The sequence below is a fragment of the Spinacia oleracea genome, chromosome 2 (genome assembly GCF_020520425.1).
Source record: "Spinacia oleracea cultivar Varoflay chromosome 2, BTI_SOV_V1, whole genome shotgun sequence".
In the NCBI taxonomy this organism is placed as follows: domain Eukaryota; kingdom Viridiplantae; phylum Streptophyta; class Magnoliopsida; order Caryophyllales; family Amaranthaceae; genus Spinacia; species Spinacia oleracea.
In genome coordinates, this window is record NC_079488.1 from 8,240,486 (window position 1) to 8,255,538 (window position 15,053).

At 36.4% G+C, this 15,053-nt stretch overlaps 1 protein-coding gene across 1 annotated transcript; it reads right to left on the reverse strand.

The window, feature by feature from the left end:
• Positions 1–7,306: 7,306 nt before the first annotated feature.
• Positions 7,307–8,131, reverse strand: LOC130467204 (uncharacterized). The gene has a single exon (XM_056835637.1). It carries the CDS (start codon positions 8,129–8,131, stop codon positions 7,307–7,309), a length of 825 nt encoding a protein of 274 aa, XP_056691615.1.
• Between the last annotated feature and the right edge of the window lie 6,922 nt (positions 8,132–15,053).

The window sequence follows — 15,053 nt, forward strand, 5'->3', positions numbered from 1 at the left end:
CATGTCATAGGATTTGTGGATCCAAATAAATGCTTGAAAAGGAAAGCTAGCTTAGCTTATGAAATCTAAGTACAAATTTAAGCAAGCAATTGGGAATTAGAATTGTATTTTAGTTAAACTAATAAAGTATTTTAGTTTCATAAAATATACATGATTCTTATAGATATATAAGAAGTTTAGTGGGAGTACATAAAACTTAATTGGTCCTATGTGTATCACACACATATCTCTCTATTGTGAAATGACATTCAAATGCTAATGACTTAAATTTGAAATTATTCATCAATGCTGGACCAAGGAGAAACTTAGTACATACTGGATATTAAGATCTATTTACAAAGATCTTATGATATCGTTTTAGATTAAGTAATGGCATTTACTAAATCAAACAAGAAAGACTCCATTTGAGATATTCGACCGATATGAATAAATCTAAGTAAAGAATGTTTGAACTATGTATAAGCGTTTACTAAGTTAAACATCAAAGAGTCTAAATGAGATTCTTAACCTATATTATATGTCATAGAATTTAGCTGGATTTAGTATGTACTGAAACTAGATGAGCTAAAGTTACATGAACAGAATTCAATTGGGAATTATTCTGCAAAAGAATTTATCATGTATAATATAATATTAGGATCACCAAAAATGTATCATATGACTTTAGGCATGACGAACATATACCAATCTCTGTTGATCTGTTGATCTAAGTAAAGATCAACTAGATTGATATCAAGAAAATCCTATGGTACTTGAAAAGTAAATAGGAATAGTTCTTGATACAAGGAAATAAACATATGCTAAAAATTGATGCTACACGCATAAACACTAGCAAGGGATCAAGCAAGATCCCTTTGGAGTTAACCATTGGCAAGGACGAGCTAAAGAGCATCGTGTTTTGAAATGGCAACATGGATTGAAGACCACGAGTTGTTGCGTGGGAAATTAAATATTAATTTCTATGTTCTAAGATACAGATGGAAAAGTCTTCCACATATCTGTGAACTGCTTGGATAAGTAAATCCAAACAAAGCATCACTAGCAACCTATACAGTTGAAGTAAAAGTAATTATTGCCTAAGAAACAATAAAACAGGGTTGTTTACGTTAAGAGATCTTCACTGAACTTGGGTAGATCACATGTCTGCTGAGTTGATGGTTCTTCATTGCAAAATGCGTAGAACCACTATTGAAGTAAGAAAGACTAGATCACATAATAAACAAACTCAAAAGATCTTATCATCCTATCTCGAAAGACATTCGATGAAAAGGATATTAAGATTGGCAAAGCATGATAAATAAACCTATGCAACAAGTGAAATACAACACTCACGTTGTGGCACTAGAAATCAAGCATAGTTTTGAATTCCATTAGTTGTTTTAAAGATGGGCTAGGGGCCCATGGTTGTAAAACATTGGGGTTGAACATTTATCATATATGAAATGTATTTTCATATTCCATTTAATCTTGGTTTAGTATTAAATGATGAGTCCCTTCAATTTGACGATATATTCAAGATAGACTGTCAGGACCAGTCCTGTGACTAAGAAATGTCTATCAAGTGAACTTGAATGTCAAAAGTTGAAAATGGTCCCTTGTTGGAGTTTTCTATAAGATGGACGCATAGAAAACGCTAGACGACTAGAATGCAAGATGACTAGTAGTTCTGTTTCTTGAACTATATATGTGGACATGGCAATGTCGCAATCATAATCATTTGCTTAGATACTTACTTTGAGAAGACTAGTATCAGACAGACCTATAAAACTTTACTGTAAGAGATGAAAATCTGTCATAAGTAAATTTCATTAAAATTATTAGACACTAATCCTCAATACCTGAGTGATTTGAGATTACTTGTTTGAGAACTGATTACTTTGACGTTGTCAACCGTCGCACCGTAAAAGGAGGATATAACGACAACGCTCGGGTAATAACCTATCAAACGAAGTCTAATCTCAAGATCGCAAGATTGGGATTGTCCTCCCATAAATCGGGATGAGATGCTGAAAGTTGTACAAGGCCACTCGGAGAGCTAGAAACTGTAAAAAGCATGGCCGTGCTCAGATGAATCATAGGCTATGATTATCTGTTTATTTGATCAGTTGAACTCTAAAACCGAGAAATACCTCTGGACATAATAAGGATGACAACTCTTGCCTTATGTTCATGAGCAAGCATTAAGCGACAAAGGAATTAGGCAATGCACACTTGTCCCTAAGGACAAGTGGGAGACTGAAGGAAATAATGCCCTTGGTCCAAGTATGCATTCAATGCAAAGTCTAATAAATGCGGTTCAGTATTAATTAATTTTGCAAGTTAATAATTCAGTGAGATCAAGTGAATTGTATGCCTAGCTAGAGTCCGCTTCAGTTCAAGTGGAAATTAATCCACAACTAACTCTAGACTGAACCCGTAGGGTCACACAAATAGTACGTGAACGGATCAAGTATTTAAGTGAATTAAATACTCCATTTATGGATATTCGGAATCGACGGATCTTGGTTCCAGTGTGAGCTGAAATCGTCAAAAGGCAAATTATGAATACTCTGGAAACGATGCTATTGTCGAAAATGGAAATATGGATCGTATCGGAAATATAAATATTATCCAAGTCGTAGATGTTGCCGGAAACGGAAACATGGTACGTATCGGAAAATATTATCGGAAATGAAAATATTACTGGAATCGGAAATATTGCCGGAAACGGAAATATTGTCGGAATCGGAAATATTATCGGAATCGGAAAATAATTCCGAAATCGGAAATATTATCGGAATCGGAAAATAATTCCGAAATCGGAAATATTAAATATTTGTTCGAAACGGAAATTAATTCCGGAATCGGAAATATTAAATATTGTTCGAATCGGAAATGAATTCCGGAATCGGAAAATTAATCTGAAGCGCGTCGTACGAAATAAACATTGGACGAGCTTGCTAGACGCAAGGCCCGACACGAAGCCAGGCCTGCGCCTAGCGAAGCCCGCGCACAGCAAGGCGAGCCAACAGCCCGCCAAGGCACGCAGGCCCAGCCAAGTAACACGCAAGGCCAGGCCCAACGAGCAGTGATGGCCAGCAGGCTGGCGCGCCCAAGCAATGGGCTGCAGCGCTGCTGGGCCGAGCTCCGCGCGCGCGCGCGCCCTGCGCCCTTCGTGGGTTGTGCCTGTGTGTGCTTTGAGTTCGTGCATGCATCGAATCCTTACGCGTTTAGGATTAGTTCGATTAAAGATTATTTTCCTAAAACTACTAGAGTTAGTTGTTGAAATAAACACTAACTTAATAGATTTAATTAATATCTAATTCTAATAAGATTAGGTAAATTGAATCCTAGTAGGTTTCTAGTTCCAATGATCCTACCCTATAAATAGGTGATGGCAATCACAATTAATAATACATCAATTCAAGTATTCATATAGTTTTAAGCTAAAACTAAAGTTAATAATTTTTCCACAAATTATAATCGAATAAACATAAAACCTTAGGCTAAATTCTAGTTAATTGAATCTAAGGCGGATCCGAACGTGTTGTGGACTATCTACGGAGGGACTACACTTGGAATCCTAAACTTGTTCGGTTCGGGAGCAGCTAGGGAGAGCACGCTACAAAAGTATGCATCCTAAATTATGCTAATTGTTATGTGACAATTAATTTGGATTCCTGGCTTTATGGTTTTTCCGCATGAAATATATATGTTTTATATTTGTCATAACATAACAGTACATTGTATTCGTCGTTGCATTTCTTGTTTTATTGCAGTTTCATATTAGATGTTCCTTGTATAGACTGGTTTATTTTTTTCTATGCTGACTTTACTTTTAAATTTTTTAACCAACGCGCAGAGCTTATTTATAAGTGTGAACACGCCACACCATCAAGTTGATGGTATGGCTGGTCACATATAAGATTAGACGATTCTCTTTAATTTTTTCCGATGATACGTAATAATATCATATTATTATTGGGCTTTAATTTTGTTTTTTAAATAAATGCATGTCTAAAAGTATGTGAATTTTTTTCCGGACAAAAAAAAATGCTGGTGGAGGTCTTTTCTCCGGACAAATGCGTGGTAATTGGTGGTTGTTGGTTGGTGAAGTGTCAGTGGAGGTTTTTCTCCAATAATTGGAGAGATGAAGGAAGGGGGGGGGGGGGGGTGGAGAAATAGAAAGTTGGGAATATTGGATAAGGGTATTAATGTAAAATTAGTTTTTTACCCGTTCTACGCACGGGATATATTTTAGGATACTCAATTAAAAAAAATGGTAAATTGACATTCCAAAATGATAAAGGCATAAATGTATAATACTTCACTAAAAATGTTCACTAAAAATTTTGATAGTACGTAAACTATAATTTCCAAGATATATTTGGTGGAAGCATTACTTTTATGGAATATATTATGAGCTCCCACAAGACCACAAATACATTGTTAATTAGTTTAGGAGTATATCTTTTTATCCAAGGGGGTTTTAAAAAAGTAGAATTAGAGAAATATGCTAGTACGGAGTAACTAAGTTAAGCATATGTATTCTTCGGATTAAACAAAATAAATCAACAAATCTTCAATATGCTAAGAAATTCACCATTGTTGTTTGTTGGATTAAAAACTATGTTTCAGTTGTCAAGTATACATGACGTTTTGCACCCTATCCTTTGCATCACAATCAAGAAAACTACCAAAAAGGAAAATGACCTAAGAATTAAGAGTTGCTGATCAAACTAACCAAACGTGATATGTTAAAAATCTGAAAAATATCAAAGACTAAACCATTTTTTAAAACTCGAAATTATACTTATAGAGTTAGGGATGTGGTAGTAGTAGCTGTCATACAAATTTCAAAACAAAAATGCATCCTTGTTTGTCGGTTTTTGAGTCGTTTGTAAAAGAACTTGAAATATGATGACGATTGAGGCAAGTCAGGCAACGGGATGCAAAAAAGATGCACAATTGATTTAAATGAGCTAAAAAAATGAACATAATGATAGCATTAACTAATACCACCTCATTAGAAGAAATAATTTTCTAAAAAACAATGGGGTGGGCATGAATTAGAAGTTTATAACATAATTTCAACTTCCACTCACCTATAGGAAAATAGTAAATTCTTTAGAATGAAGAAATTTAGCAAAATAAGTTAGGGCGGAATATTGGTCTATAAAAAATTGTAAACATGTAGGTTTAATAAATAGTCAAATTCATTAACCCGGGAATTATAACCATCTGAAACGTTTCTCATTCTTGATTCACCATAACCGTCAATGTATTAATCAATGTCTCTAATTAAATTATTCTAAACGGTTAAACTAAAATTGGAAAGGGAATGATGAAATGTTGAGGTGATTTATTATGTATTAATTGAAGAATTGATTATGTATTCTTGGCCACATGTCTTCCAAGTGCTGATGATTATGTGTCAGCCACGTGTCTTCAAAATGGTGTTGCTTACGTGTCCTCAAAATGAAGTTGGTTTTCTTTTTTAAATACTAGGTATTGATAATGGGGCGGCTTTTAGCGCTCCACAATATAATTTGCTACATATGATTATGTAAATTTGTATTTTCCGGTACTTTGGGATTGCATCCTTGATTAATGTAATAATCAAATTGTATCCGATAACTAGTCTTTAATAAATTTACTCCCTCCGTCTCTTTTTGTTATTTACGTTTTCCTTTTGGGTTTACCAAAATGTTCTTTACATTTCCTTTTATATTATCACACAAATGCTTTAATATTATATCAAATTTTGTACCCAATGATTTATTTTAACCAATTAAATTCATCGGGTCATTTAATTTCTCACATTTTTCTATTGGGACATTACATTTTTCTCATGTTCCCAATATCAGAATTATGATAAAGTGAAAATATTATAAATAAACGTAATTTTCCTTGCTTAAATTAAAAAAAAATAGAGGAATCTCAATGCATATTAATTAGCCGTTAACACGCGTGTAAAATACCAAACATAAAGAATAAAAAGAGACGGATGTAGTAACTGCTTACATCTATGTTATATAAAAAAAAAAACTTAACTTTCCTAAAACCATAACAGAATCCAAACCTTGTAGAAGGAATTCATTAAATTCAGTCGGCCAAACTCAATTATATATAGTTGGAGTAGGATTAGTTATTAGAGTTGGAGTAGGAATTAATACCTATTGATCGAGTACTTCTATATATATTGAGATTTATCAATCTGAAATCTATCAATTAAACATATAACATTTAACATCTTTGATATTTGATAGTACGTTTTACAAATTAATTAGGAAAATTTGTCAATTATTACCTAGGTACTTTGTGATTTTGTGAATTATTACCTAGGTCTTTGAAAGTTGTCAATTACTACCTAGGTATTTAACAATTGTTGCTAATTACTACCTAAATGTCAATTAATCCATCTTTACACCAATTAGTCAAATAATTACATCATTATCACTCTAATTATAATTTGATTAATGATAAAAAAAAAACTAAATTAAAATGACCTACCCAAAAAAACCCCATCCAAAAGAAAATAAAGAAACACCCGATTACGGAGTACATGTTCATCTGTTTATCATCTTTGTTCATCTTCGCCTAAAGCTTGCGGCTGGCCAAACACTTCTCCTAGACACTTCTGCTAGAGTTCAACTCGTCGGTGCTCTGCTCTTGGCCGGTACTCCGAAATCCTCGTCGGTGCTCCTCATCTCTAATGTTATTCGCTGCCACTCGCCCCAAACAGGTATCTCTCTCTCTCTCTCTCTCTTTTATTTTGCCTCCTTACTGTTCTTGCCCATTCTCCCTCTCCAACGTCCATAATTTCATTCTTGCTCGTTCTATTGGTACTAATTAGGTTTGTTCTCCTGCAAACAACATTTTGTGGACACCAATTTCATTAAGGTAAGCCTACTTTTCTTCTACTGTTGATCTGATTGCATAAATTAGGGTTCTTATTTTAATTAAATTGGGGATAGTATCTAATTTTGGGGCTTTTATGTGTTTTGGTCAATTAATGATATAATTAAACACTTTGGGTATATAGCATGCTCAATTTCCTTCTGCATTGGAAGAATTCATTCATGGAAGAACTACTTACTGTAATTCTACCTCACAGTTTGGAAAAATAGTCTCCGGAAAGCCATGAGTTGTTGTACCTCAAAGTAAGAATTTTATGCATTTAATACCTTAAAGTAAGTTCTATACAGTAGATTTTAACTTGTCAATGTGTTATGCAGTTACACATGAGAAATGGGATGGACATGTAAATGTGGTTTGAAGGCTACGATTAGGAAATGATGGACCAGAGAAAATCCAAGGAGAAGGTTTATTGCGTGTCCCGATTACGATGTTGATACCAATAGGAGGGGATGCATATACTTTGTATAGTATGATGAGGAAATGGAAAAGGGACATAATTGTGGGGTTGCTGGATCAGAAGAAGGAGCCGTGCAAGGAGAATGATGAGCTGAAGAAGATGGGATAGTGGGATTCTTGCAACTCCTTTATTGTGGGCGTACTGCCTGCAGTTTGAACATCTATTGGCCTTTCCACCAAGCCTTATGACTGCCTCAACAACTTCAGCAACCTTCTCAGCTTCCTCTCCTAGCTCTTTTGTCCTCTTTCTCTTAGAAGGTCTCCCCGACATCTTTCTAAAAGGGGCTGGAACTGGCTCTGGGAATGGAGTTTTCTCCCATTCTTTAGGTCCTGGCATGGGAAGCAACACGGGCTCATATGCATCCATATACCTTTTCTTAGAGTAAAAATCATGAACATAATCCTCTGGATCAGCTCTCATGTATAAAATACAAGCGTACGCATGATGGCAAGGAATACCAGTCAATTCCCAACTAAAACAGGTGCATTTCTTATCCTCCAGATTTACCAAAAACCTCTCACTGTTATTCTCTACTTCAAAAAAATGCTCACTGCTCCTAGTCAGATTGTTAAACTTTCTAATCTTTCCAGCCCAATCAAACTGCTTCTTCACATAAGGCATGAATCTACCGGGTACAGAATGCACCACTTCCCGTTTCTGGCAGTTTCTTTGCATAACGTACCTTCTCATCCACTCCATCTGTGTCAAAATGGGCTTGTCTCTTGCTTGCTTCAGTACATTATTGAAGCTCTCGCACATGTTATTCAATAACATCTTAGATTTCGATGTGGAAGAGAATGCATACAGTGAGGGGGTCGAAAAAGCACGAGGCTAATGCATGACCTCGTCCCTCGTGGGCGTGACGTCGTCAGATCAAGTGTAGTTAGATTTCCTGTGAGTTTACACCCAATCGACTAGTAATATAGGAGTCGCCATTCAGTTTTTAACGACAATGAGAAAAACTGACAAAACCCGGTTATCGTGACATAAAGGGAGTGCAATTATGTTCGACCACGACGGCCATAGGTTCCCTTGTGATCCCTGGTATGGGGATCGCCCAACGTACACCCGCAGGGCAGAGATTGAGAGTTCGGGGGACTGTAACTACCGAGAGGAGTGCTCATCGATAACTCCAGAGGCAGGTTATCCTTACTATCTCAGCATAAATAATTGAAGGGATGTGCGTTAAACTATTAAACTATTCTGAATTGATTTTAGCAATATGCAACACATAATACTAAATCGATCGTGATTATCTTATTTAGATTGATTTAAGGTACCTATCATGATAATTCAATTGTCCAAGGTATTATCTTATTAGGCGTGATAGATCAATCAAGTTAATAGTTCGACAATTTTATAAAAGGGTGATGAAAGCGATTAAATCATATGATGGACACATTACAACGCACCCTTGAGAGGTGCGTCACGGTTCTCAGAAAACTAACCACTTGGCTTTGCTATTTCTCCTTTTATTTAACGAATCTCGGTTTTCTAAGCAGTGTTCCAGTATTTGGGCTTAATTCATCAGCTACAAGGGACAGGATGCGTTCTGTTCGACTTTTGGGTCGATTGTGACAGAACGCCGGATCAATTTCGCATCGTGAGGCTAGGCTTAAGGCTAGAGTCAATACTCAGGTTATGGAATTGTGTGTTCTGTTGTGTGTCCTTTTCACGTCGGCTTTAGGGGTCTATTTATAGGAAAAAGTGGCGTAGAAAGATAGATTTTCAGGAATATGAATACGAAACGGATTAGGAAAAGAATCCGTCCCAGGTATTTTCGGCGCCCAGCACTGGGCGTCAAAGATTTCGGCGCCCAGGGCTGGGCGTTGATAATAGGATCTTGGCAGAATTCTTTGTCAGATTGGACTCTAGAGTACGGAGTCCATTAAGAGACTTAATCCGAGTTATTTGGTGCGTATCAATTTACGACGGAATGCGTCTGGGCCCTTTACGAACTCTAGGTTCGTTATGAGTTTAATTAATACGTTAACTCTTTTATCGAATTGCGATAGGAATAGAATTCCTTTTACAATTTCTATCTCTTTTAGGATTTATGTTGGAGTGCAACACCTAATTCTGACAGGTTTTTATCTTTTTATTCTTACTACTTTTAGCAATTACCTTTTACGGCAGCTACTATTTTTAGCAGGTTTCTATAAATGGAAGCTTTGGCTGAAATGAAAGGGTGATTTGAGATTCGTTATTTTATAGGAAATGCGTTGCCAAGTGGAGATTTATGTTCTCATCATCGAACCTTCCCTTTCGGGAATGGGGACAAAAGTAGGTGTCTACACATACCTACTCCAAAAGTTAGGGGGTATGCCTTTCATATATGCATGAGCAGGCTCAAACATTCCTTTAAGCGTAAGCATATGGTTGTAAAATTCCAACTGAGATAGAACACAAGACTTCAGAAAAATTAAAAGAAATCAAATCAAATATGAATGGAGTCCATATTGTAAGTCTATTCATTTAGTATGCAGTCATTTTAGTCTGTTCAATTAGTATGCAGTCCAGAATACTAAGTATGCATTCAGTTAATAACCTTACCTTTGTTGTTGCTTTGGCAGCCTCCCAAAGTAGTTCCTTGTAAGCTAGACCATTCCACTTCTGCTTGAAGTTACACCAAATGTGCCTCCAACAATATCTAATATCCGTCTTTGGTACAACATTCTGGAATGCTTCCAACAGACCCTACAGTTTGGTTACAAGCAAACATTAATTATACAAAAAACATTAAGGCACGAAATGTAAATGAAAGAATGATTGAGTGCTTACTTTTTGCCTGTCTGACATGAATGTGTAACCTTCACCAACCATTGTTCCAAGAGCAGAAGCTAACAAGTCTATGAACCATGTCCATGTGTCTGTCTTCTCGATCTCAACAACACCCCAATCAAGGGGATATATGTTTTTATTCCCATCAGATGCAACCGCAACCAAACATATCCCTAGGTACGCACCATTTAGATGGCATCCATCTAGCCCAATCAGTGGTCTGCAGCCTCTCATATACCCTTCCATGAACGGTTTAAGGGATATGAACATTCTCTGGAAAATGGGAGGGGGTCTTTCTATGTTGTCACACATGCATATGGCCATACTCCCCTCACTATGCTTCTTCACAGCATGCACATAGTGTAACACCCTAATAATTTCTTGCTTTTATAAAACCATTTTCCAACTTAAAATAAAGGAATTACTAAAGCATTACCGCCACCGTGATAACGGTTAAGGCTATTACCAGAATTACGCAGCGGAATTAAATGTCAACTAACTTTTAAAAACCATAATTAATGAAATATTGAGGCCTCCTACAATTTGGAACCATGATGGCCCAAAAACCAAAGTATAAAAGTTCAACGAATTCAAACATAATTAAAGTATTAAATAAAATAGTTTCAAAGGACGAAAGCATGCAACTCTCTCAATCATCTCAAGCCACATGATTTCGATCGTACTTGATCTACCAACCTGCTATATTATTCTACTCCCTAACAATGCAAGTGCAAATGATGGATCATCATAGGGTCATTAAGGCAAAGGCCATGACCAGAAACACACAAAGCACGTAGTCAGCAAAGGCTGAGTACTTACAAGCATAGAGTGAATGAAACTAAAACATGCATCACTCACTAAGTGCTAATCAACATGCAAAAGCCATATAATAATAAACAATCAATCATGAATATAAGACTCGACCCTTGACTCGACTCTTGACTCACAATTTAATTAGAATAAGCTTCGAACGGGCCAAAAGAATAATCCACAAACGGAAAAGGTGATGGGAGCCAACCATACACCAAATATATAATAATAAAATCGGGCCATACAGAGTGTCGGGCCATACCGACGGAATTCCTGCGCATAATATAAATGAAACAACGTCTTGTATCATTAGTAGGAGTACGAGCTTTCCGGCAAGACTCCCCCCATTGTTCATACTCAAGGTGAAGGAAATAATGCCCTTGGTCCAAGTATGCATTCTATGTTAAGTCTAATAAATGCGGTTCAGTATTAATTAACAAGTTAATAATTCAGTGAGATCAAGTGAGCTGAATGCCTGACTAGAGGCCGCTTCAATTCAAGTGGAATTAATTATATTAATCCACAGCTTACTCTTGACTGAACCCGTAGGGTCACACAAATAGTACGTAAACGGATCAAGTATTTAATGGCATTAAATACTCCATCTATGGATATTCGGAATCGACGGATCTTGGTTTCAGTGGGAGCTGAGATCGTCACAGGCAAGAAATGAATACTCCGGAAACGATGATATTGCCGGAAACGGAAATATGGATCGTATCGTAAATATAAATATTATCCAAGTCGTAGATGTTGCCGGAAATGGAAACATGGTACGTATCGGAAAATATTATCGGAAATGGAAATATTGCCGGAATCGAAAATATTGCCGGAAACGGAAATATTGTCAGAATCGGAAATATTATCGGAATTGGAAAATAATTCCAGAAACGGAAATATTAAATATTTGTTCGAAACGGAAATTAATTCCGGAATCGAAAATATTAAATATTGTTCGTATCGGAAATAAATTCCGGAATCGGGAATTTAATCGGAAGCGTATCGTACGAATTAGCATCGGACGAGGCCTGCCAGACGAAGGCCCCGCACGAAGCCGGGCCATCGCCCAGCAAGCCAAGCGCGCCACACGAACAGCCAAGGCCACGCCAGACCCAGCGCAAGGCCAGGCCCAGCTGGCCGTGGCAGCGCGCGCAGCTGCGAGCAGTGGGCTGCGAGCATTGCTGCAGCTCGCGTGGGCTTGTAGCTCGCGTGGGCCGAGCGGCCGTGTGGGCTGTGCGCGGGCATGGCCTGCACGCTTGCGGGTCATGCTCGTGTAGATTTTGTGTTCACATACGAAACCTAAAGAGTATAGGATTTGTTTAATGATTAAAATTCCTAATCCTAAAAGATAAATTGATTAAATAAGAATTCTACTAGGATTCTAATTTAATTAATTCGTATCCAAGTAGGATTCGATTACTTATTCCTTGGTCTATAAATATGAGTTAAGGGCTCATAATTTATATCGAGTATTCAAGTATTCAAAGTGATTTTGAGAGCAAAAATTCAGTCATATAATTGCCTACAATAGCCGAAAATTCTAAGTACCTTAAGGGCGATTCTAGTTGGTCAAGCTTAAGGCGGATCCGGACGTGCTGTGGACTATCTACGGAGGGACGACACTTGGAGTCCTAAAGACTTGTTCTTGTTCGGTTCGGGCGCAGCTAGGGAGGGCACGCAACAAAGTGTATGCATCTAAACTATGCTAAATGATTATGTGTAAATAATATGCTTTCCTGGCTTTATGGTTTTTCCGCATGATTTATGTTTTGTCATATGAATCATAACCTAACACAAGGTATATACGTTCCAAGAGTTTTGAAGCATGTTCTGGTTGCACTTTACGTTTATTAATATTTTATTAATTAAAGGCGAACTCAAGACTCGACAACATGAACCACTTTGTAACACCCTAATAATTCCTTGCTTTTATAAAACCATTTTCCAACTTAAAATAAAGGAATTACGAAAGCATTACCGCCACCGTGATAACGGTTAAGGCTATTACCAGAATTACGCAGCGAAATTAAATGTCAACTAACTTTTAAAAACCATAATTAATGAAATATTGAGGCCTCCTACAATTTGGAACCATGATGGCCCAAAAACCAAAGTATAAAGTTCAACAAATTCAAACATAATTAAAGTATTAAATAAAATAGTTTCAAAGAACGAAAGCATGCAACTCTCTCAATCATCCCAAGCCACATGATTTCGATCGTACTTGATCTACCAACCTGCTATATTATTCTACTCCCCAACAATGCAAGTGCAAATGATGGATCATCATAGGGTCATTAAGGCAAAGGCCATGACCAGAAACACACAAAGCACTTAGTCAGCAAAAGCTGAGTACTTACAAGCATAGAGTGAATGAAACTAAAACATGCATCACTCACTAAGTGCTAATCAACATGCAAAAGCCATATAATAATAAACAATCAATCATGAATACAAGACTCGACCCTTGACTCGACTCTTGACTCATAATTTAATTAGAATAAGCTTCGAACGGGCCAAAAGAATAATCCACAAAGGGAAAAGGTGATGGGAGCCAACCATACACCAAATATATAATAATAAAATCGGGCCATACCGAGTGTCAGGCCATACCGACGGAATTCCTGCGCATAATATAAATGAAACAACGTCTCGTATCATTAGTAGGAGTACGAGCTTTCCGGCAAGACTCCCCCCATTGTTCATACTCAAGGTATATACGTTCCAATTAATAAGTTTTGAAGCTTGTTCTGGTTGTTCTTTGAAGTTTTGAAGCAAGAGTTTTGAAGCTTGTTCTGGTTGCACTTTACGTTTATTAATATTTTATTAAAGGCGAACTCAAGACTCGACAACATGCATACATACAATTAATAAACAACAACCAAAACAATCTTATTTTAATTGCTTTAGGACTTGTGATCAACAAGGCAAGACACTTGTGATATTACTACCATGTTCCTCCTCACCAAAGTGAGACTCCACATCATGCACATTAACATGAGGGTTGTGCCCTTGCACGACAAATCCTAATTCATTTCATAAAAAATATTCCCAACTGAACCCTACATGTGCGGTGACTTACGTGAGTTAACCCTTCACATGTGGTAAAATAAATGGTACAACGAAGTACGAATAATTGGCTCAAAGTATGCTAGACATCCCGTACAATAGTATACCAATAAATAATCCATCCCTTGCATGTGAAATAAACCATACATGCATAAATATTGAACAACATGATTGACAATGGAATCCATACTCATAATAATTTCAACATGCTTGTTCAACAATTAATCCAAATAAATCCAACATCACAAATCACATGCTCGTTCACCAAAATAAACATGATTCACATAATGTAATTCACATCATCAACAATCATGTAATGTCGTTGACAAAAGGTGTGGTCGCCCTAGACTTGTACGTACCTTGAATACCTAAGCGTAGGGGCCACTTTGCAATAACGAACACTCAACTAGAAATCACCTCCTATCATCAAAATAATGAAACTTAAATTATTTCCATGTTCAGTAAATTTCCAGCAACTTTATAAAATTTAAAACCTCCTTTAAACTTTAGAATTCAATCGTTTTTAAATAATAAAGTCGTCTCAATTTGCAAAATCAATCCCTAGTACGAAAACATACTTTTTCCGCCTTTAAAATCAATAAAAATCGACACTTTAAACTTTTATTCAAATCTGAAAATATAATTGATCATCATAATTAAAATCATCACCTAATTTTTTTTTTTTTTTTGGCAAATCATCACCTAATTATGCTAATCAATTGACTCATTAGGTCTAGGTTAAAACCCTAACTTGAAAATCCCAATAAAACTAGTTTATTATCATAAAAATCAATGCTTTAATAAATAAACAAATCTGAAAATTCATCCTTTAATAGTTAAAACCAACCTAATGAATCACAACACACAAATCCTCAAACCACGGTATTCATAACCGGTTCCCAGCATTTTAATTACTCTAAACAATATTAATACAATAATTTAAAATACGGAATTTAAATAGAATAGGTATGGAAGAAGAGAATTATACCAATCCGACCTATAGCACGGAACAACCACGAATTAATTGTGATTGGGC

Bases quoted from the DNA above. Each gene is read 5' to 3' on its own strand.
- LOC130467204 (XM_056835637.1), bottom strand. From the start codon at position 8,131: ATGTTATTGAATAACATGTGCGAGAGCTTCAATAATGTACTGAAGCAA.